Source organism: Cheilinus undulatus, linkage group 5, assembly GCF_018320785.1.
Source record: "Cheilinus undulatus linkage group 5, ASM1832078v1, whole genome shotgun sequence".
Taxonomy (NCBI): domain Eukaryota; kingdom Metazoa; phylum Chordata; class Actinopteri; order Labriformes; family Labridae; genus Cheilinus; species Cheilinus undulatus.
In genome coordinates, this window is record NC_054869.1 from 37,212,172 (window position 1) to 37,236,338 (window position 24,167).

Consider the following 24,167-nt stretch of genomic DNA (forward strand, 5'->3'; position numbering starts at 1 on the left):
GGTTTTAATTTATTATGCTCCTGAGTTTTCAGTGCTTTCCTGTGTTTTTTCTGTGTATGTCATGTTTCTAGTTTTCATTGGTGTTTTGTGAGTTTGAAGGTTTTCTCCCCTCCTAGTGTCTCTTATGTTTGTATCTCTTCCTGGTCCAGTGTTTTTCTGTATTGTGAAGTTTCCTTTTTTATTTTGTAGTCGCCTTCCCTTGTGTTTGATTCCAGTTTTCCTTCCTGCCTCAGTTTCCCTCCACTGTGATTACCCTCACTAGTTTCACCTGAGTCTCGTTAACCACACCTGTCTCTCCTTGTGCAATCACTCCCTGTGTATTTAGGTTCTGCGTTTCTCCCTGTCCTTTGTCAGATAGTCACGTCTTCCTATGTATTTCTCCTCTGTAATACTCCTCCTTTTATCCCTGTGCCTCCGGTGCATTTTACCTTTGGACTTTATTTTCAGTAAGTTTTTTTAAATTAGATTTTTCCCCTCATGGTTCTTTAGTTTTTTTCTTGTGTCTGACTTCAGTATATTGTTGGATTTGCCTTCTTTTGTTTGAATTAAATAACTTTTTAAGTTACGTATCTGCACTTAGGTTCTCGTTTTGAGTTTTTCACCAAACCTGACACCCATATGGTACATGAGGCCCACTGGTGTTCATTGAGGAAAGTCTTGGTATGTGTGGTATGAATTTGTACAACCATACAAGAGGCTGTTTATCACAGTGTGTAGTGAGTGTTGAGATTTTTGCTTGATGTTAGGTGTGCCTTAAACAAAAAAGTGAAGCCATGACCCTGACTATGCACATTTATGAACAACTGTTATGCTTAATAAAAGTTAAAACAGATGACAGGAGAAACTTCAACATGCCACTGCGACTGGGCTAAATAACCCCTAAAAGTTCAGGGGTAAATACAAAACTTGTCTATTACGTCTTTGAGCTGAGTATGTGGGTTGCGTCCATGTAAAATTAGAAAAATGGAGCATGTTGTGTCTATTCGTCATGTCTCTTTTGCAGCCAGCCTCAAGGGGACATTTGAGGAACTGGAGGTGTCTTGCACTACATTGGCTTCCTTTTTCCAATGTGGGATGACCCATTTGATTTAAAGCCAATGTTTGATCCATCTGACTGATTTTCTGTTGGCTCCCTCTTCTATCAAGAGCTTCCTTGATTCAATGTAAATACAAATATTGGTGTATGTTGACGTTAAAGCACTGTAAAGCAGAGCTACACACTGGGTTTCTGGACCGGACTGCAATCTGAATGAAAGGATTTGAAATGTGTTCCTGGAAGTGTATAAGCTTCTGATCAGATGGATAGAAAATGTTAAAGAGCAGTTTTAAATTTAAAGTTAGATGTTGCCAGAATTGTGAAGAAATACCCACGCCATAGAAAAGACATTCCTAAGGTGGGGATGGATCACATATTTTCTGTAAACAAGTTGGAAGCCATACTGTGTGAAATTGCTCCCTTTCTACAACCATCTGTGACTGATCTCCCCACATCATGTTTCTTGTTTTTGTATGCTGAACCATTACCAGCAGCAGCCCCTTATTTCAGTGGATCCTCAAAGACATCTCTGGGGTCTGGAGCAGCAATCACTTCCCTGCACTGCATCTTAATGACAGAGGAGCGGAGAGGAGAGATTGTGTCTCTCCGAGGAGTTGGTAAGGGGAAGGGAGAGAGGATTTGGGTAAAATAGTGTGCAGTGGAGAGAGGAGACAAAGTTAGAAGGAGGATGGACAAGTGAGGACAGGCAAGAAAAAGTGTCAAGAGAAGGGAGAAAGCGAAGAAGTATGAGAGAAATTCTAACAACTCCATAAAAAGGAAGTTGGCAGTGATCATACCAGCTGCTGGTACCTTGTTCAAGACATTTCAATCTCCTCTTGACTCTATCTCATTTACTGTATGAATGTTCAGTTTTGGCTCTTACACGTATTTATGATCTGTCTTTTTCCTGGCTTTATGTGCATGTGTTTCAGGTGGACTGGCAGGTCAGCAGACATGGAGGAAGAAATCAGATCAACCTGAACCACCACCTTTTGTCACCAAGGCTGTCAGAGGTCAGTTCTAATTTGGGATGTCAGAAAAAGGAAAGAAACAGATGCTTTTTCTTCAGTTTTAATAACCAAACCACATATACTCATCAAATGTCCTTTAAGAGTCCTTGTACAGGCAGTGGCAGTAGCTGCAGTTAATTTAAGAACCTCATAGCTGAGTGGATTAAACTCTCTAAGGCCCTGTCCAACAGAATAATCAGTGCCCGAGTGTCAAAACCCAGTCACAAATAGTGATGGGAATGGCAGCAGAACAGTAACAAAAATAAATAAATAAAATAAAAAACTCTAAAAACCTTTAATGTCAAAGTGAAAACAGATTTCTACAAAGTAATTTCAACTGAACAAAAACATGTTAGGTAAAATAAGTCACTGAATAAATATTCACCCCCTTTAAAGTGACTGACCTGACCTAATTCAACAGAGGTCCAGCCAGCTGGTGCTGGTAGTCTCACAAATAGTGAAATGGAGTGCAGTGAATGTGTCTCAAGGGATTGTAGTGTAAAGACACCTTGCCTTGTTGACAACTGTCTGGAAGATCCAGTGAAAAAGCAGTATTCCTGGCTGCCATTGCACCATCAAGACAAAAGAACATGTTATTGCAAAGTAAAAATCAGGGGATGGAATAACTGTCCACGGAAATGACCAGACTATGTAGGGAGGGACCCTGAAATCACGGGGGGGGGGGGGGGGGGGGGGCTGGGGGCATGCTCTCCTATACTCCTCAATACAATGTTATTAATACTTTCTATTCTAGAACAAAAATCTTTTTTTTTTAACAGATGTGGTATAATCTGAGTAGACCTTGAAACAAAAATTTAAAAAGGTCAAGATTCCATCTTCTGTATCTTTTATATTGTTGATAAAAACAGATTTCTTATACTCATAACTATATTTATTCAAATTTCTTGTCAAAGACTGAATTTAACATTAACTCGTAGTTATTGTTTGGATGCAGCTCAGTGTGTGCATAAGTGTGTGATGCAAAGTGGAGGAGGACAAAGAGGTGGTGTTCAGGGGAAACTGATAGATTAACCAGGGTGACAGACACTTTGGCTGAGGCAACAACAACACTACACAGAACATCTTTATCTTGGGAAAAGTGTAAAAACAAATTCAGCACCTCATAAAAATGTGATGTTAGTGGAGCAAATTAGACTGGTGGGACAGATTAGACTATGGCAGGCTGCCACAGTCAAGGTCATTAATGGGAAACAATCGGCCTTTTCTTTACACTCAGCTTACTTGTCCACTTATGCGGCACTGATCCGCAGGTTTGGCAAAGGAGTACATATCACTACAGTATGTTACAGCTGACACCACTGGGCTCACCAGTGTGGCTGTTACTTTCTTTCCTTCTGCTTTAGTACTCTCTGTCACTCTCCCTCTACTCTTCTTAGTGATTTTCTTCTCTTTAAATATTGATCTTCACTCAGCCAGGAACTCTGGCTTCAGAAACATTTTTACTTTACTAGCATATGAGTGAAAACCAATGCTACAATACATGTTCAATCTGAGTGGCAGCAGTGAAGCTACACTATATGGACAAAAGTATTTGGCCAGACCTGTTAATTATTACATTTAGGTATTTCAGGTGTATAAAATCAAGCATTTAGCCATGCAGTATCCATTTGCAAACATTTGTGATACAAAATATGTCGTTCTGAAGAGCTCAGTGACTTCAAGCGCGGTACAGTGATGGTTTGTTAAATTTAATCCCTGCCTGATATTCCACAGCCTGCTGTAAATTATTCTATTAGAAAGTGGAAACATTTAGGAACATCAGCAACTCAGCCACAAAGCAGAAGGCCACGTAAAATCACAGAGCAGGTTCAATGACTGCTAAGACGCATGTTGCAAATGCTGTGTTTATTCCAGAAGAGTCCCAAACCTCCGAACTAATGTCAGCACAAAAACTGTGTGATCAAAGCTTCATGTAAAGGGTTTCCATGGCTGATCAGCTGAATGCAAGGCTCACAAAACAAGTCCAGTGCCAAGCACTGGATGGAGTGGTGCAAAGTACACTGACACTGGGCTGCGGAGCAGTTGAAATGTGCTCTGTGGATGACAAATCATGTTTCTCTGTTGCTCTGTCAGTTTGGTGAGTCTGGGTTTGGCAGATACCAGGAGAACGTTACTTACCTGACTGCATTTTGCCTGTGAAGTTTGGAGGAGGAGGGATAAAGATATTTCAGGGCTTGGGCTAGACCCTTTAACTTCAGTAAAGGGCAGTCTTAATCATCATCAGTGAGACATTTTGGACAATGCTATGCTTCAAACTTTGTGGCAACAGTTTGGGGAAGGTCCTTTTCTATTCCATCATGACTGGTGACTGACAAAGCAAGGACTGCAAAAACATGGTTTGATGAATTTGGTGTGGAGAAACTTGACTACCCCACACAGAGCCCTGACCTCAACCCCATCAAGAACCTTTTGGTTGAACTGGAACAGAGATTGCAAGCCAGCGTCAGTGCCTGACCTCATAAATGCTCTACAGAATGAATGGGCACAAAATTCCACAAAAGCGCCCCAAAGCTTGTGGAAATCCTTCCAAGAGGAGGGGGAAACTCCTTATTAAAGTACATTTGAATAGAATGTCATTGCAGTCCCTGTTGTTGTAATGGTCAGGCAGCTGAATACTTTTGTCCATATAGTGTACCATCAGTGTCTGCCTTTCAAATATAGTGGTCATAGAAAATAAGCTCCCAAGAACTGATGAACACAGAGGAGAATGATATAGATTGATATGTTCTATATTACTGTTCTTATTTTCCAGGGCCTTATTTTTAACTCAGCCTGAGTTGGCACATGGAGCAGGCAGTCAGCTGGTCCAGAGTCTGTCAATCGTGCACTCTAGCCAAAGGGATGGTTATAATGTCATGCACTGTCTCTTAGCATGCTTTATCCTCTAACTTTTTTTTGCTGTGACTGACATGATCCTGTCGTTTTCCTATTCTTCCATACTGCTGACAACATCTTCTTAGGACAGTTAACCTCTTTTCGTCACACTCATTCATAAATGCCACTCTGAAGAGTTGAGAAGTGGTGAGTCAAATTGGCAGGGAAATCTAGTTGATGGAAATTTGGCATTATTGATCATATTGTTCTAAATGAATCAGCAGGATCATATATTTTCACACGGATCGTTTGTAGTCAAACAAGTAAATTATCGCTCCTTCTACCAATACTTTGGTACAGCAAGTTGTATTACAGTAATAAAACTGGTTACAAGTATGAGTTATGGGTCCAATATTAACGGAGAAATTGTACCTCTTCTTCCAGAACATTAGGTAAACATTTCTTATGTCTAGCTCTGATTTATAGCTGTTAAAGGAGTAGGAGACAAAGAAATATCCTGCATTGTTTTCTGTAAACTGACTTGAGTATCTCAAGAATGGCACATACTGTACATGTTTTGAAAATCTTTGAGGCAAGTCTGTAATTTTGGGCCACACAAAGTATAAAAAACTTTGTCAATTTTTAAAGAAGGGGTGGAAGAAAGAGAGAGATGAAGAAAAATAAGATGGCAAAAGGGGAAAAAAATCCCTTTGATATTAGGTGTAATAAAGTATCTGGCAATGGCCTTAAACAGAATAATGAAGGAGCAGGACAGAAAGTGAAAGATAACGATAGGAGGGTTTGGTGCTTGAGGGTAAAAAAGTCAGTACAGTGATAAAAAGGAGAAGGAATATGGGACACTAGAATAAAGTCTCCAGTGTCATGTGTGTGTATGTGTGGGTCTTTCCTCCAAAAGTTCATACTGTATGTGGGCTTGTGTAAAGTTAAAAGCCTGCTGGCGTTTAAAGAGCCAAACCTCTGTGGTTTCCAATTTGCAGAGGTCCTTCTCTATTTTGTAAGGCTGAGTTTTGCAATCAGTGCACTGTATTGTTCGTGTATCTCAGATAATCCCGGTCAAGTCCCGGTAGATTAGAGTAGCAGATTTCTCTGAGGTCTCCAGGCTTAACGTCATTGATATGCAGTGTTGTTTTAGAGGAGAGAAAGTCTTCTGGATTAACCGGAGGAGAAAGAATCTGATATGATCATTTGTTATTTCACAGTCTGCTGCCTCGATCATTTTTTATTAACACACATCAAACTGACAAATTCCACCCTTTGTCTCAAACATGATATTAATTCGGGTGCATGATGACACCACAAAAGTCTGATTTTGCATGTTTGGACACAGGACAATACGTGATAAAAGCGTTACACTGAAAAGCAATCAAAAAAGTGATGTGTGTAATCATATTCATGAAAGATTACAGGTCAGAAATCATTGCCTGCATAATTCATGTCATGTCAAACAGCATGTTTTACCCAGTGTATAGTTTCTCCTTTCCTGCTGGTTCCCTTCTTGTGTCATAAAGCAAGGAGACCTTTGCATGCAGCTCGAGATTACACTGTGTGCCAGGAATGAAAAATTCATCTTTTTGCTGAGGGAGCAAATGCCCTACAAATATAAAGGTGTCACTGTTCAGATTAATGACTGGAAGTGTCCGAGCAGGTTTGTGTGGAACATTTTCATTCATCAAATCAGCGCTTCCACTCATCCTGTGAAGGTTCTCAGACTCAGCTTTAGTGAAATATTAACCAGTTTGACTCACATACAAATAAAGATGCTGCATATATAATATTCAATACCACGTTACATAGTCATTCTGTCACATTATATAAGCATGAGGATCAAATGCTTTTACTGTATGGTTTGAATGCAGCCTTGCCAGCTTAGTGTCAAAGGATAAACACTTTAGCCACGGCCCCATTAATGACCCTGCTTGGCCTACTGCCTTTCAGCCAGAGTTTAACTGCATGTCATGTGCATTATTTGATTATTTTTCTGCATTTCATCAAATCACTGCTTAAATCTGGCAGTCTAATCTGCAGGATGTAGCATGGCTGATTTTTCAGGTGCAGGTAGTAGAGCTGGATTGCTCAAAGATGGACCAAATGCACCCTGACAGGCAGAGCATTACCACACTCCTATCATCATGGTGAAACAATGAACAGTTGTGGACTGAGCAAGGACTGGGGAAGTGGAGCTGTAAAACCTACTTTGTAAGATTCTAGGAAAAGATCATGGCTTTAGTTGGAAAGTGACTCATGAAGAAAGCTTAAGTGGAAAAATGAAGTCTAGTTTTGTATGTGAAACTATAATCAGCTTAAATTACTGCTCTTTGAAATTAGCTGTATCTTTATGCCGTGTCATCCTACTTTCTTTTCTAACATCATGTGTCCACTGTAGGTGTCACATGTTTCACAAAGATAGAACTATCACAAAACTAATAGCATGCAAAATATTGATTTCAAATACATTGTTCATGGTATGATGTGTGACTTTTTAAACATTAATAATTGAAAGTATAAATCAAACATAGCTGATATAATATAGTGAAGGTAAACTCCCTTTGGGTTTGTGGTTCTCAGCAGTCTCAACAGTGTTCGCAATGACTGGCAGGCCAGAGAATGGTCAGAGTTCCTGAAAAAACAGAGAAAGGGCTGTGATTTATTGATGATATCAGTGCATGTGTGTTGCTTCATTAGCAATGGTGTTAGCTTTCAGGCTAACAGTTACCTCATTTTGGAGCTGAAAGATGCGTCAAGCTATTATTGTGCTCTGATGTTGGAATTATTTAATCTTGCTACTTTTTAACCTGTCTCATGTTGCCTATTTTAGCTACCTTTTGCCATTTTTGCCCCTTTTCACTCATTATTGTCACTTTTTGGTTTTTTTTCATTTTCTACTACCTTTCCCCTTATGTAAAACTTCATGCCACTTTTATGTTGCCTTTTGCTAATGTTTGCCACTTTTCACCCTTTTTGAATCAGGCACTTCTGTCCCATTTTTGCCCCTTTTTCCTCAAATTTTACCCTTTTTTTAATCAACTTTTTTGTTCATATTTCTATTTTTTGCCCCTTTCTGCCATTTTTTTGGTCAATTTTTTTAATCATTTCTGAAACATCTTTTTGTAACTTTTTTTTCCTGCTTTTGCCCCCCCCCCCCCCTTTTTATCTCTGTTTTTCCCCACAACAGTTATCTTACTTTCTTCTACTTTGCATCCTGACAGCTGTTATGGCCCTGAAGTTCCAAATCACTTAGTTCAATGAGCCCGTCTTTATTGTTCATGTCACTAATAAGAGTAGAGTAATTCTGTTTTTAACAAAAGAGGGTTACCTTTTAAAAATGTCTATAATGTACAAAGGCATAGATAAATGAAATTAATTTTTTGTTGCTTTGATAAGAGTGGTTATCATTCAGGTTAAAAATAATACCTAGTTATCACAGCTTAACTGGGATCCAGATTTTGCTGACCTCCATTGGCCCCCAGAAAGCTTTCTCCTTTATCCTCCTTTATGGACAGCCTTGCTGGCCGGACAGCACTTCCCCCAGCTTGTTGATGTTTCAGCAATCCATGTTTGTGTCATTAAAGGCAGACAACCCCTCCTCCTCCTCATAATGAGCAGCCCTGCCACCACATGGGAAAAGAAAAATAGTCCTTCTCACTAACAGGTGCTGTTGTAGAGGCACAATGAACACAAGTACAGTTAAAGGAGTGCCACAAAGTTTCTAAAACCAAGAAAAGACTTGGTTTAGACTAATATAATTCAAGGAAATACAAATTGAATCGATTTGGGCTGTATATCTGAATGGAGATCACTTTTAACACAGCTGCACTCAGGACACTGAGTGAAGAAGGGGAGGAGGAAATGGTGGAGATAAGCTTTGTCTTAGTCTGTAGGACTGGTGCCAAAGTGAGACATTTACTGGACATCTACTCTGAGTCACACCTTTTAGAGATCACAGACAAAGTAAAAACACGTGAAATCATAGATCTTAAATATAGACGCAATGAAATTACCATAGGAATCATTATATTTAACTTGCCATGATGTAAAGAGACATTTCCTCATTTTGTAATTTTGTTTTCATACCAAAAAGTACTCAGTCTTGAGTGGTATCTCTTGAACCAGTTGGTCATATTGTCAAAAGACTAAATGGCTGCATTTGTATACATGTATCATTTGTGTTAAGTGCAGTCATTTCTCTAGGAAAGGGAAAATACCTAGAAAGTTTGAGTCTTAAATCTGCCATGAACCCTCTCAGTGTGGACACTTTGCCTCAATCAAAGCAGCAAAATAACATTTTAGACTTTTCCTCTGTTGAAATGTTGTCGTCTAGCCAACAGCATTTTGTTGTTTTTCCTCTTCAAACGTTAACCAGCTGTGACACTTTTGCCATTTCTCATTAAATGTGGTCGTGACCCTTTTCTTCACGCTTCTTTCACCCCCTCCTCATGGTAATTGACAGCTTTAGTTGTCTCTCTTCTTCTCTTTCTTCTATTTTTTTTATCCACTTCTGTTTTTTTTTCCCTGAGGCCTTTTGGATCAAAAATACTTCCAACACGTTCTCAGTGTTCCTTTCTTTTTCTTTTTCATGTAACTGAGGGTTATTGAAGCTCGCTGCTGTGTGTTTGCATGTGAGAAACCAGATTGTAACAGGCTGTAATTTCTCATACTGGAAACATATCAGAAATGGTCCTTGAGCAAGTTCATGAGATGTAGGTAATAACATGCATGAGCATAATGCTGCCTCAGCTCAACGTCTCTGGTGAATCTGCTCAGGAAAAGAGGTTCAGAAATGTTCTGGGGCATTTTAAGCGTTAAGCCCACTTTAATGGTATACAGAAATTGCACTGACTCTGCAGACTTGGCTGTATGTATTCCTCCTGAGTCTCCATAATTAATAGATGCTAAGGCAGCCATATGTCATTGATATACAGTACACTGTACAGGATCTATTCTTTTATGCATAATTAACCCAGTCTGTCCTTGAGCCTCGCTTTTGTGCATCTCCTGCTTTCACTAATTTTCAGAGTATCTTACAGTTTAATAATGGTGCATTTTCACATCATTAGCTCCTTTTGTTAGAGCCAAACTGATTGTATTATTAACTTTACGTGAAAAATGCTGCCTGTGCAAACATTGTGCACCAGGACAACACAAGATGTTTGCGATTCTTCCTCACAAGCTAACCCAAGGAAGAGACTGGAGCACACAAGTCACTTTTTGCAGTTGAATCAGGTGTGGTGGACTTGTGTTTGCATCTTCAGCAGTGTCAGACAGTTGTGGTGTGATTTGGAAAGTTTAAATACCCTCCTCATTGCAGTGTCAACACTGATTGGTTGCTTGAAATGAGAAGTCAGCATGCAATGAGCCAATACTGTGACAGCACTAATATCAAGCCCTCTAATCCAACATTCACAGTATAAACAATATACATAGATTATTTCTAAAGATAAATCTGCTGCAACAAACCATGCAAAATAATTTATTACAAAAAAACGTGAAGGTTTTTCATTAAGTCCAAATGCTTTGACTATGTTTAAGGTGTGCAAGGTATGGCAATTAAATAATCAGACTGCGCTAATGAAGATAAAACCTTGTGGTTCACAGTCACACTTAGTGTCATGTACTAAAGGTGTCAGGTTGTTGCAAAAAAAACCTAAGAGGAGGACCCAAACGCAAGGCACTGATGCTAAAACAAATTTTTAACAAACTAAAAATAGCAAAAAAACAAATACAACAAAAAAGTCCTTAGAAAAATCAAAATGCACAAATGGCCGAAATGTACAAAACCTGAAAGCGCACCAAAAAAACACTAAAAACAGGTTTGAACATGCAGGGGATTCACAAATGAAATGAGAAAGACACAGGGAAACACAGAAACTAAATAGACAGGCAGTGATTAGACACAGGGAGACAGGTGAGGGCAAACGAGACACAGGTGAGGGCAATCAAGGTGGAGGGAAAAACACAGGGACAGGAAGAGAACCAGAATCATACACAAGGAGAGAAAAACTACAAAATAAAACAGGAAAAACACTGTGGATGAAGAAAACAAGGACACCGAGGAAATGAACGAGATAAAGGAACTAGAAACTAAACTGGGAAACACAAGGACCAGGGAACACATGAGGTTGAGAAAAAAAAACAAAGCTCAGGAAACTAAGGAATCAGAACCCACAACAGAAACCAAAACCATGACAAAAGGTTGGGTATTCATGCACAGCTGCTGTAAGTTTTAAATAAGTGATGTATTTAGTTCACTGAAGTGCATGTTTTTTTGCTGAGTTGTTAGAAAATGATCAGCTTAAAGGCTGAGCAACACATTGGCTTAAATTTTTGGGTGAAATTGATCAAAACAGCAGCAAAATCTTTTGGTAAATTATCTGAGGTGTATGGGGAACACTGCATGTCTTGTGCATGTGTGTTTGAATGGCGCAAAAGATTTTGTGAAGGTAGAGAGGATGTTCAAGACCGTGAACTTTCTGGGTGCTCATGCACATCCAAAACTTCTGAAAATAATAAATAAATTGAAAAAAAAATCATTTTAAAAGATAAAGGAATCTAACTAATTGCAGAGAGGGTCTCCTTTGATAAAGAGAGAGTTCAGCAAAATTTGCATGAATTTGAACATGACAAATGTGTGTGCCAAAGTTGCCCCAAAACTTCCTGATCAAAAAGAAAGATGCAAGCACATCTTTGGAAACATTTTGGAACAAACTGAAAGAAACTTTTTAAAAGGAGTGATTGCATAGACTGAATCAGAATCAGAATCAGGATCTCTTTATTGTCCCACAAAGGGAAATTACAGCAGGAGCACACAAAAGACAAGGTACACAAGGACAACATGAGCAGTGAGGCCTTGTACACGTGCAGATGAGTGTTTTCTAAAACGAATATCCTCCTTTATTCGTTTTTAAAAATACTTTCGTCCACACCTGATCATTTACAAAAAAACCCTCGTCCACGCATAATCAGCAAATCCGCTGTTAAATGCTGCTTTAAGCATGCCAAACCCATAGGTGGCAGTGTTTTTCAGATGTGAAACCCATGCCAGCCAATCAGAATGAACTTCCGTCATTCTGTCTCTCCTGCCAGAGATTCAAACACGGCACAAGCTGTGACGTTTGAGAACCAAAAACTCTGTTTCCCGGCGTACACATGTAACCACGAAACCGGAGTTTTCCAAAATCTCCACTTTGGCCAGAGTTTTCACAAAAGATCATTTTTAGTGACATAAAACTGCGCTTTCGTGTGGATGACAGGCCTAAACGTATAAAAATATATGTGGTTTCCCAGATACCCGGCTACGTGTGTACAAGACCTGAGAATAAGACCCAGTTAAAAGCCTAAAAGTCAGATATAATCAAACAATACATTATAAGAAACACCATACACATACACAAAATCAGTCCAGAGCTCATACCAAAAATGAAAAATTCCCACCAGTAATGAAAAAAGTGCAATGTGGAAGGTGCAAATGAGCAATAATAGTGCAAGAAGAACAAGGGCAACCTAAGGGCTAATTGTCATTAAGTAAATAAATTGCACTTGAGATAAATGAGACCTGTGGTCTTTTAGTCTTCCTCATAGGAGCCCTAAAATGACGGCCTGAAGGCAAAAGCTCAAACTTGCTCTGAAGTGGATGATTAGGACAATCCAGAACAGCATTAGCCCTCAGGACCTGTCTGTTACAGATGGACATTACCCCGGCCTGCTGACTTCCTCAGATCTTTCCAGCAGTTTTAACAAGACTACCAAGACGATTCTTATTGGCCAAGTTCAGGTTTCCAAACCATGCAACAATACAAAAGGTTCAAACAGATTCAATGGAAGGTTCTCAGTTTTCTCAAAAAGAAAATCTTTGCTGAACCTTCTTGGAGGTAACATCAACATGGGGTTCGAAACACAGTTTATTATAAAGGACCACACCCAGATATCTGTAGCTTTCCACCATCTCAGTGGATTTTGGATCTTCCAATATGATCCTGAGGTGCAGTCATTGCATTGGACAACACCATAGTCACCAAGGATGAAGAAAGCACATCAAAGCAGGTCCAAATTCAAGGCCATGTAGACCGTTCTCTTAGACATTAAGGGTATCATACAATGTTACAATGTTACAATGTCATTTAGCGTACGCTTTTATCCAAAGCGACCTACATTCAAGAGCAATAACAAGCAAAGATCTAGACAAGAAGAAACAACATCAGTAAGTGCCACAAAGTGCTTCAAGTTTAATTGGACGCAGGTGCTATGCAGTGTTAAAGGCAAAGCACATAATGTATAAAAGGTTTTTTTGTTTGTGTTTGTTTTTTTTTTTTGTTTGTTGTATCATTTTGGAGGAGTGGGTTCTGAAGGGTCAGCGCTGAATTAACGCTACTACAAACAGGTTCTAGAAAAACAGAGAAAAGTCCAAAGAAAGAGACCACTGTTGTGGAAAAATGGTTTCATTCTTCATCAAGACAACACGCCAGCTCACACTGTGATAATCCTCCTTATTCACCTGATCTAGCACTGTGTGACTTTCTCTAAGATCAAATCTGTGTTCAAAGAAACACGTTTTGAGTCCGTCTGAAGTTAAGTAAAGACCCACAGAGGTTCTGAGACCACTGTCAGAAGAAGACCCACTGCACTGGTCTGAGCAGAGGAGGACTTCAGTAATATTGTATAACAGCATTGGACTCATGTTTTTATTAACATTCCTCATATTTACTGTACATTTATACATATATTTAAATAAAACATATAAAGGTAATGCAGCCCTAGCATAAAACATGATCTACAGCATCATTAGACAGTGGATTTCTTGTTTAACATGCCTGTGATATTTTGGCACCATACTATAAAGCGTTTTGCGGTCAGGAATTTTGAACATTTAAACTTCTACACTGAACTGAAGCAGTCCTAAAATGACTTCCCTCTCTCTCTCTTTCCCTCTCTATCTGTGTCCATCTCTGTCTCTCTCAACAACATTTAAAGGGTCTCTCAACATTCAACACGAGGGGTCATCTGACAGGCTCCGCTGCTCAGAAAAACGCAACGAGAGTGAAAGGTCAAGGATTTCTGCCAGCCAGACAGCAAGTGGGTGCTGCTCTTCTCTGACCTGTTTTTTTTTTCACTCTTGATGCTAAGTGGAAAGTCTATGAGACACGACAGAGGAGAGAGGGGAGAGGAGAGGAGAGTTACTTGGGGAATAGTGGAGACAGGAGCCAATAGGTGAAATTTGAAGAGCACGGGAGGTAAATGAAAAAAGAAAGGAGGGGAAAAAGGGGAGCTGCAAAGATGAAACAGAGGGTTAGAGATTCTGAGGGTAAGTCATATTTAGCTTTCGATGTCTCATATCTCTGTAAGTGCTTTCTAATTAAACAGGCTTAAATACATTTGTAACCTCTAAAACCACAGGGGCAAAAAAAGGGGAATCATTTTGCTTATAAATCATTTTTATTGACAGCAGCACATGAAGGTTTGAGACTCAGAGGGTCTGAATATAAAATACTGAAAAGCAGATATTGATTTGTATGCATCCATGATTTCTCCCTGCACAGGGTTGTCTGGGATTCTCTTCTTCTTAGGAGACACCCCGGGGCAGACCCAGAACACAGAGGCGGAATAACACCCCCTAACTGGAAACGCCTGAGGATCGCATGCCAGTATTAATCACATCATAACATCTTTATGAGCAGCACAGACCAGCAATAATGTGTCTATTATTGTTCCATATATGGATGTGCCATTATGCCTCCTATATGACATTATATGAAGCATTTGCTACTGTTTGTTGACATGCATGACTTCCCTCTGAGCCCTGTGCATGCACCCTCCTGTACTGTTTCCCTCTGTTAAATGACGTGGTCAGAGGATCATAAGATAAGTCCCCTGGCTGCTGTTAGCACTGCATGTATCTAATTGGCCTCTTTTACAGGCTGAGTTTGCGAATGATGAAGTGTCAGCAAGCATTTATCCTTTAGATATGTGGAGCTGCAGCTAGGCTGTGACAGAGACCAATGGAAAGGTTTTGCGAAGGGGACTTCTTCTTCTGCTGTCCACTGCACACGAACACAGATCGATACACAACACAAATGAGAGCATGCCGTACAGAACTAAACACACCCAGGCCTACCGTACACATAAGCTCAAACATGGGCTGCTGCATGCTGCTGTAAATAGGCACACATACTGAATGTATTCTATGCTTGAAAGAGAATTGATGATGCACATGTGCATACAGCAGCAGCTTCCTCATCTGAAGACCTACAGCTTAGCTTTGAGCCTGGACTCTGATTATCCCTCAGCACCATTCCTTGGGGAACATGTGGACTTTTCCTTGCAAGGGAATGCACAGGCCTGAAGATGGGGAGGAAACTCTGAGGCCAAATGCAATGATTTTACATTACAAAACTAACTAAACCTCTCTTTCCCTTTTTGTCCCTCTCCTCCTTGTGGCTGTGTATAGATTACAGCGCCCTGTTCACCACCTTCCTGCCTTAAGCCTATCTATCACTGCCTATTTAGTACGTAAGGCCAGTTTATTAACTAAGACAAACAGTGGCGACTGTAAATGTAGCTTTCACCAAACATTTGTCAAATAATGTCTGCCACACAAATCTAAAAACCTCACCATGCTGATAAAGTGCGCCTCACAACAACCTTATCCATAAACTGTGGTGTAAGCCATATCATAAATCAAGACAAGGAGGGGCTTTATTTATGCATTGCCTGTCTGCTTGTCCTGAGATATACCACACAGCACTCTTTTGGACATTCATCTAATCAAGGTTTCTGTTTAAATTATTTTCATACATTTATTATCAGGCATGTAAAAAATACTGTCCATTTTGATTAATTAATATTCTATTTTATTCAAATAAAATGTATTTAACCAAAACCTCAAAGAGAGGGTCCTCACTCACAATCTGCAGGGACTTGAACTAACACACACACAAGCTTGCGCACGGAGATGTGCTCCACTAAGTCCAGACTCTAAATGCACCATGAGGCGACCTTTTCTGTTACATATAAATCCACTGCTGTTGTCTCTTTAGAGCTTTAAAAATATGCAGATGTCATTCATGACCACACTCCTTTGGATTAGTTCCACAAAAGCTGGGGTGCTGTTTAAATCCTTATAAACAAAATGCAATGACTTGCAATTATAAACCCATATTTTATTCACAATATAATATAAAAATCATACCAGATGTTAGGTGTTGGGTTTGATTCGCAGATCCTTCACTCGACTGGTAATCAGTGTAACTCCATGACTGTTGACTTGTTTCAGATAAACTCTAGAACAATTGAATGGTCATCAGAGTAACTGTGTGACTGCTGAATGGTCATCAGAGTAACTCTGTGACTGTTGAATGGTCATCAGAGTAACTGTGTGACTGCTGAATGGTCATCAGAGTAACTGTGTGACTGCTGAATGGTCATCAGAGTAACTGTGTGACTGCTGAATGGTCATCAGAGTAACTGTGTGACTGCTGAATGGTCATCAGAGTAACTGTGTGACTGCTGAATGGTCATCAGAGTAACTGTGTGACTGCTGAATGGTCATCAGAGTAACTCTGTGACTGTTGAATGGTCATCAGAGTAACTCTGTGACTGTTGAAAGGTCATCAGAGTAACTCTGTGACTGTTGAATGTTCGAGTAACTGTGTGACTGTTGAATGGTCATCAGAGTAACTGTGTGACTGCTGAATGGTCATCAGAGAATTGATGATGCACATGTGCATACAGCAGTAAGCTTCCTCATCTGAAGACCTACAGCTTAGCTTTGAGCCTGACTGCTGAATGGTCCTCAGCACCATTCCTTGTATGGTCACATGTGGACTTTTCCTTGCAAGGGAATGCACAGGCCTAAGATGTGTGAAACTGAATGGTCATCAGAGTAACTCTGTGATTTTACAAAACTAACTAAACCTCTCTTTCCCTTTTGTCCCTCTCCTCCTTGTGGCTGTGTCAGAGATTACTGTGACTGTTCACCACCTTCCTGCCTTAAGCCTAACTCTGTGACTGTATTTTCGAGTAACTGTGTGACTGTTGAATGGTCATCAAGAGTAACAGTGTGACTGCTGAATGGTCATCAGAGTAACTCTGTCAAATAATGGTCATGCCACACAAATCTAAAACCTGCTGAATGGTCATCAGAGTAAAGTGTGACTGCTGAATGGTCATCAGAGTAAACTGTGGTGTAAGCTGAATGGTCATCAAGAGTAACTGGAGGGCTGCTGAATGGTCATCAGAGTAACTCTTGTGACTGTTGAGATCATCAGAGTAACTCTGTGACATTCATCTAATCAAGGTAACTGTGTGACTGTTGAATGGTCATCAGAGTATTATCTGCTGAATGGTCATCAGAGTAACTACTGTCCATTTTGACTGCTGAATATTCATTTTATTCAACTGAAATGTGACTGCTGAATGGTCATCAGAGAGGGTCCTCACTCACAATCTGCAGGGACTTGAACTAACACACACACAAGCTTGGTCATCAGAGTAACTGTGCTCCACTAAGTCCAGACTCTAAATGCACCATGAGTAACCTTTTCTGTTACATATAGGTCATCAGAGTAACTCTGTGACTTTAAAAATATGCAGATGTCATCGAGTAACTGTGTGACTGTTGAATGGTCATCAGAGTAACTCTGTGAAATGTTGAAAGGTCATCAGATGCAACTGACTGTTGAATTATAAACCCATATTTTATTCACTGTTGAATATGGTCATCAGAGTAACTGTGTGACTGCTGAATGGTCATCAGAGTAATCTGTGACTGCTGAATGGTCAATCAGAGTAACTGTGTGACTGCTGAATGGTCATCAGAGTAACTCTAGAACTGCTGAATGGTCATCAGAGTAACTCTGTGACTGCTGAATGGTCATCAGAGTAACTGTGTGACTGCTGAATGGTCATCAGAGTAACTCTGTGACTGCTGAATGGTCATCAGAGTAACTGTGTGACTGTTGAATGGTCATCAGAGTAACTGTGTGACTGCTGAATGGTCATCAGAGTAACTCTGTGACTGCTGAATGGTCATCAGAGTAACTGTGTGACTGCTGAATGGTCATCAGAGTAACTGTGTGACTGCTGAATGGTCATCAGAGTAACTGTGTGACTGCTGAATGGTCATCAGAGTAACTGTGTGACTGTTGTATGGTCATCAGAGCTACTCTGTGACTGCTGAATGGTCATCAAAGTAACTGTGTGACTGCTGAATGGTCATCAGAGTAACTCTGTGACTGTTGAAAGGTCATCAGAGTTACTCCGTGATATGGATTCAAAGATGGATTGATGGCAGTTGAAACTTTGCAAAACTACAAAGCTAGTTGCCGCTTTTGACTTTTACACAATATGGTGCATTTGAATGATCCAAAACTTTACTAACTTTAAAACTCTGTACAATCCCCCATCAGTAAATTAAACAGATAGACGTCCAGCTTCAGGTATGGGAGCCAAAATCCACATTACAAGACACAATCAATACATACAAACAACAGTAACAGCCACTGTAGTGTTTGTCGCACTGCAAAACCCTGAGCCATCAGTGTCAGACAGGAACAAAAACAGGTAACTAGTTTTTGCAAACAAGACCCAATTAGGTAGGAACAGGACTATCAGTGGAGCTTAAGGGAGTAATTGTTTGCCTCTGACACTATGGGTATCAATATGCCTGTGTGTGTGTGTGTGTGTCGAAGTGTCCAATTACCATGTGCATCTTCTGCCAGCGTTACTATCTTGTTGGCAATTAATACCACATGAGTGAGAGTAAAGATGCTGTCTCAGTGGACACAGCAGAGCTGGCACTGAGATTATGTTGTTATTAAAGATCTATGAAACAGCAATAAAGTCATATTTACCTCAGGCACAAAACACTTAACTGCCAGCAGAAAAATACAGGCAAACTGTTCATTTCTGTTTGCAGAAACACACTGAGGAAATGCACGATAAAAAAATCAAATTAGATGATGTCCCTGAAGCAAAAAGCTGACATGTTAGCTTATTTATCCTGACAGCATGAACATATTTACAGGACACATGCTGAGGTTCTGTAGAAAATACACTGCAAGAGCTGGCAGCAGATGAAACGCAGACAGTAAGTGCTCTTTTTGTTCAAGAGTTCATTTTGGAGGCAACAGATCTTACTCTTGGCAACCTATTTTGCCCGCTGACAGGCTGTGGAGATGATGCAATGAGCCAAGTGATGTTTCCTCTCCAAAATCTCTCTCTGACACTTTCACACTCTGTGTGTCTCTCTCACCCTCACAGGGTTGCTGAGTGTTTCCCAGTGCCATCGACAAGGTACCAGAGGCAGGAAGGTCCAAATTAAAACTTATGTTGGCTCTGTCCGGGTTTGCTAACACCAGCTAAGCCTGTAATTGATAGGAACACACACACAGGATCCATTTCGTTTCATCTGACTAAGAACTTGGAAAACTATGAGATAATGAGGTAAATATTGAACTTGGAGACTGAAATTGCATTTTTACATCTCTAATAAGGCTGATTGAATCCAGAGTTTGTGTGGTAAATATTTATGATGTTTCACTCTGATATATGGGGCTGCTCAAAATTACTAGCTGAAAAAGTATTGAGGTCAATAATTAGGGGTGTGACTGCTAGGCGGCTAAACGGCTAATTTCACATACCAAATTAGATGGTGCGAGGTTTATGAGTCGGTTAAACTAATTGTGGATCATTTTTCAAATACATGGGCCTGAAATGCCAGTACAATTGCTCTGTAAACTGTAATGAAGCCTCCTGCCACTAGAAGCCGCTTTGGCTTCAGTTTATTCCACTACCTTCCTGCAAGAGCTTTGCCCTGGCACTCTGCGGAACGTAAACACACGAAGCTTCGCATTTAGCATATCTAAGGTCTGTTCATCAGAAAGTCCTTGATCCACAGACAAAGGGGGGTTCCACCTTGCAATGCCTGCAGTTTGTTGACGAGTCGGCTGGGGCTGATGAAATTGAATGCTGAGCTGAAGTCATCAAACAGCATCCTAATGTATGTGTTGTGGCTTTCCAGGTGGCAGAGGGCAGTATGGAGAGCAATGGAGACTACGTCATCTGTGGATCTCTTGGGCCTGTACGCAAACTGATGTTGATCAAGGTAGGTGGAATATGGGCCTTGATATGCTGCAGCAACAGTCTCTCCATAGATTTCATGATTACTGGTGTCAGGGCCACAGGCTGGTAATCATTCAAACCCATGATGGTGGAGGATTTGGGCACAGGGATTATAGTGGCAGTTTTCAGGCAGGTGGGAACTGTGGCTTGCTGCAGTGAGCGAATGAAGATGTTGGTGAATACTGCAGCCAGCTGATGAGATGGTGTCAGAAACAGAGAATGATGGTCTGAGTGTCCAAGGTGAGGAGAGGGATGGGCTTTGTAAGCTCCAGGGTTGCTGGTGTAGACCTGATCAAATGTTCTGCCCTTCCTAGTTTTAATGTCCACTTTCTTGTAAAATCTAGGGAGCACAGTCTTCAGGTTAGTGTGGTTGAAATCACTGGCTACAGTGAACTAGCCCTCTGGGTGTTTATTCTGCTGTCTGCTGATGCCATCATGCAGCCTGCCCATAGCTACATTAGCATTAGCTCAAGGGTGGATATACACAGTAGCTACGAACATGGCGGTGATTTCCCTGGGCAGATAGAAGGGTCTACACTTTAACCTTAAGAACTCCTGGTCTTGACAGCAGTGTCTCTCAATGACGGCAGGATCTGTGCACCAACTGTTGTTAATATAGACGCCCCCCCCTTCTTACCAGTCTGATGTGAGGTCTGACTGGAAAACTGAGCACCCTCTAGCTCCACAGCTAAGTCTGGGATGTTATCATGCAGCCAGGTCTCCGTTATTACCATAATACAGCTGTTCATCCGGTTGTTAACAATCTGTCATTTTGATCTCATCCATCTTGTTTACCAGAGAGTGAGCGTTGGCAAGAAAAAAACTGGGAACTGCTGGCCTGTGTGGAATCGCAGTTAGCCTGGCTCTGATGCCGGCTCGCTTGACCGCTTCTGCCATCTTTTGCAACGCCGCCTTTTCTCCCACCAATGTATCGTCTCTAGGAACGAGTCAAACCCTTCTGGGGTCCAGCCGGCCCAGTGCTGTTTCAGGCTGGTAAGTTTGGTTCGGGTATAAGTTGTTTTCAGGAAGTGTCTGCTAACTGAGGTAGAATGCTGGGGCACTGCGTCTTCACACGCCGGCATCTTACTTTTTACACTTGGTAAAATGACATTTTTCTTCAAAGCTCCGAGCTCATGAACCACCCACTCTAAAGACTGAAGTTCTTCAGTACTTTGTTTTATTGTGCTGTGGTTTTAATGTGGAATTGGAGATGAGGGTCTTTGCAGGAATAAAGTATGGTTTTAACTGATACAGTTGTCAGTGCACATGTCTAGCAAAACAAGGTAAATGCAGCTCTACATACATCTTGAGATGAAAATAGGCAAGTCTTCTATTTTCAAGATTCTTGGCATGTGAGAAATGGTGCTAATGACTTTACAATGCAAATTTGATTGTTGGACTTAAAGTGACGAAATGTTGTTGTAGCCTTGAGGACTGTAAGTGGTGCACAGAAAGCTATCTGTGACAGTTTGATTCTCTCTCTCTGTTTTTACAACATGCATTTAGTATGTTGTTAGCAAAGATGCTGCAGTGCAAGCCAACAGTTTTAAATAAATCTGATGGATTTCGAATATCCTCGCTCTGTAGCTCCTGGACAGTCTGTGGTGTGTCGTGATGGCATGGATAGAACGAGACATGATGTCCTTTATGTGCTCGATTGGACTCAGGTCTGGGGAACTGGCAGGCCAGTCTATAGCACTAATGCCTTTGTCATGCAGGATCTTCTGACACATTCCAGCCACATAAGACCGAGCATTGTCATGCATCAGAAGGATACCAGGGCCCTCTGCACCAGCATATGGTCTGACAATGGGTCTGAGGACCTCATCCTGGTACCTAATAGCAGTCAGGGTACCTCTGGCTAGCACATGGAGGTCTGTGCAGCCCTTTAAGGATATGCCTCCCCAGACCATCACTGACCCACTGCTGGTGGATGTTGCAGGCAGCAGAACATTCTCCGCAGCGTCACCAGACTCTCTCACCTCTCTCACATGTGCTCACTGTGAACCTGCTCTCATCTGTCAAGAGCACAGGGCGCCAACGATGAAATTGCCAATGCTGGTGTTCTCTGGCAAATGCCAATCGGGCTGCACAATACTGGGCTGTGAGCACAGGCCTCTGTTGTGCATGTCGGGCCCTCATACCACCATCATGGAGTCTGTTTCTGGCAGCTTGAGCAGAAACATGCACATCAGTGGCCTGCTGGAGGTCATTTTGTGGGGCTCTGGCAGTGCTCCTCCTATTCCTTCTTGCACAAAGGAGCAGATAGCGGTGCTGCTGCTGGGTTGTTGCCCTCCTATGACCCCCTCTACGTCTCCTGGTGTGCTCGCCTGTCTCCTGATATCTCCTCCACGCTCTTGACAGTGTGCTGGGAGACACAGAAAACCTTCTGGCCGTGGCACATCCATGCTGCATATGGATTTGGCGTTCTTGATGAGTGGCGCTACCTGAGCAACGTCTGTGGGTTGCAGATACCGCCTCATGCTACCAGTAGTGGTGAGGGCACTGGAAAAAATGCAAAATTAACCAAAAATCAGCCCAAAAGGATGAGAAGAAGGAAATGCTCAGTGGCCTCCACCTGCAAAACCATTCCTTTTTAGGGGTTGTCTTGCTAATTGCCCCTCCTTTCCACAACAGCAGGTGAAATTGTTTCAATCTCAGTGTTGCTTCCTAACAGGACAGGTTGATATTCTTGGGGACAACAGGGGAGAAGAGTCTGAGTGCATAAAGTTCTTGAAAGAATTTTTTCTCTTGAAAGTAGAAAGGGACTGCAGATTGAATGGAGTTGGGTCATTCATTCAACCACAGGGACAACAGAGGAGAAGAGTGGAGCTAGTCACTTAGGGCTCTGATGTGATGGAAGTAACTGGCTGAGTGTAGCAGTGAGAGGTAGCGTAGACCTAGATGAGGGATTCCAGGTAAAGGAGCAGTTTTAGTTACTGCTCTGTAAGCAATGACTAGAGTTTGAATTTGTTTTGAGCTGTTGAAGCTAGTGTAGAGGGATGAACAGAGGAGTGACATGTGCTATCTTGGGTTGGTTGAAGACCAGATGTGCTGCTGCGTTCTGGATCGTCTGCAGATGTTTAAACATGCATTCAGGGAGGCTTGCCAGCAATGAGTTGCAGTAGTCACTGTGTGATATAACAAGAGCCTGGACCAAGAGCTGTGTTGCATGCTCTTTCAGGAAGGGTCTGATCCTCTTGTTATTGAGGGGAAATTGGTATGACTGAGAAACTGAAGCCACGTGAACCTTGAAGGTCAGCTGGTCATCAATTATGACACCCAGATTGTGGGCAGACTTAGCTGGCATGAGTTTATTTGATCCAAGCTGGATATTGATCTGTGGTTGTATGGTGGGACTGGCTGGAATGACAGTAAGCTCAGTCCTGGACAGGTTGAGCTGAAGATGGTCATGTAGAAATATCATCAAGGCAGGATGAGATCCGAGCTGAGACAGTTTTGTCATCTGGTGGAAAGGATAGGAATAGCGGTGAATTGTCTGCATAGCAGTGATAAGAAAAGCCAGGGAGCAGATGATTGCACCAAATGAAAAAAAGATGTGGAACAAGCAACAACCCTTGAGGCACCCCTGTTGATAAGCCATGTGGTTTGGGTGCTCCTCCCCTTCATGATACTCTGTCAGATCTCCCTGTCAGTACCTCTTATTTCTTTTCTGTCTTGTACTTGTGTAAGCATTGTTTTCTGGCACAAATATCAGATCCTTCTTTTAAATGTTTAATATGGAACTTATAATGACTTTTAAACAATGAAAAATTCATCAATGTGTTTCTGTGGCATCCTGTTAGTCGCTTCACCTCATTCCTACCCTGCGGCAGCAGTTACAGGCATATAAAACAAGTCTACATTAATAATCGCTCTTTTTACTCTTGGTTTGTTTTGCTTTTGTAGGTCAAATAGAGCCTTTATTTCAGTCTGATGCCAGATAAAACTTCTTACAGGGGCAATAACAATCACTTATATAACTTTAGTGAAGTCAAAGTACAGTTTATTCCTCTGAAATCAGGTGGATTTGAAGTAAAACATGGCAAAAAAATAGACACAGTCTATTAAAGACCCCCAAACATGCTCTTGGATCTGCTACATGACTAGTGTAATTAGTTACCTCAGTGCTCAGTGCGGACAGCCAAATTAGT

General features: G+C 41.2%; 1 protein-coding gene across 9 annotated transcripts in view; it reads left to right on the forward strand.

Annotated features, from left to right (window-relative positions):
- The first annotated feature begins 349 nt into the window (after positions 1–349).
- rnf180a (ring finger protein 180a) overlaps positions 350–24,167 on the forward strand; it is a 60,571-nt gene continuing 36,753 nt past the window's right edge. Inside the window, exons 1-8 of one of the 9 annotated variants that reach the window (XM_041786661.1) lie at positions 363–446; positions 581–660; positions 1,531–1,653; positions 1,969–2,049; positions 13,867–13,968; positions 14,433–14,537; positions 19,153–19,335; positions 19,913–19,996. In XM_041786661.1, coding sequence (XP_041642595.1) covers positions 19,928–19,996 — 69 coding nt within the window. In that variant the 5' untranslated portion in view covers positions 363–446; positions 581–660; positions 1,531–1,653; ... (3 more) ...; positions 19,153–19,335; positions 19,913–19,927. Of the gene's footprint in view, positions 447–580; positions 661–1,527; positions 1,654–1,968; positions 2,050–13,866; positions 13,969–14,432; positions 14,538–19,152; positions 19,336–19,912; positions 19,997–20,811; positions 21,007–24,167 lie in introns of all 9 variants that reach the window. The other 8 variants (XR_005991875.1, XM_041786663.1, XM_041786659.1 and 5 more) reach the window with 8 other exon arrangements.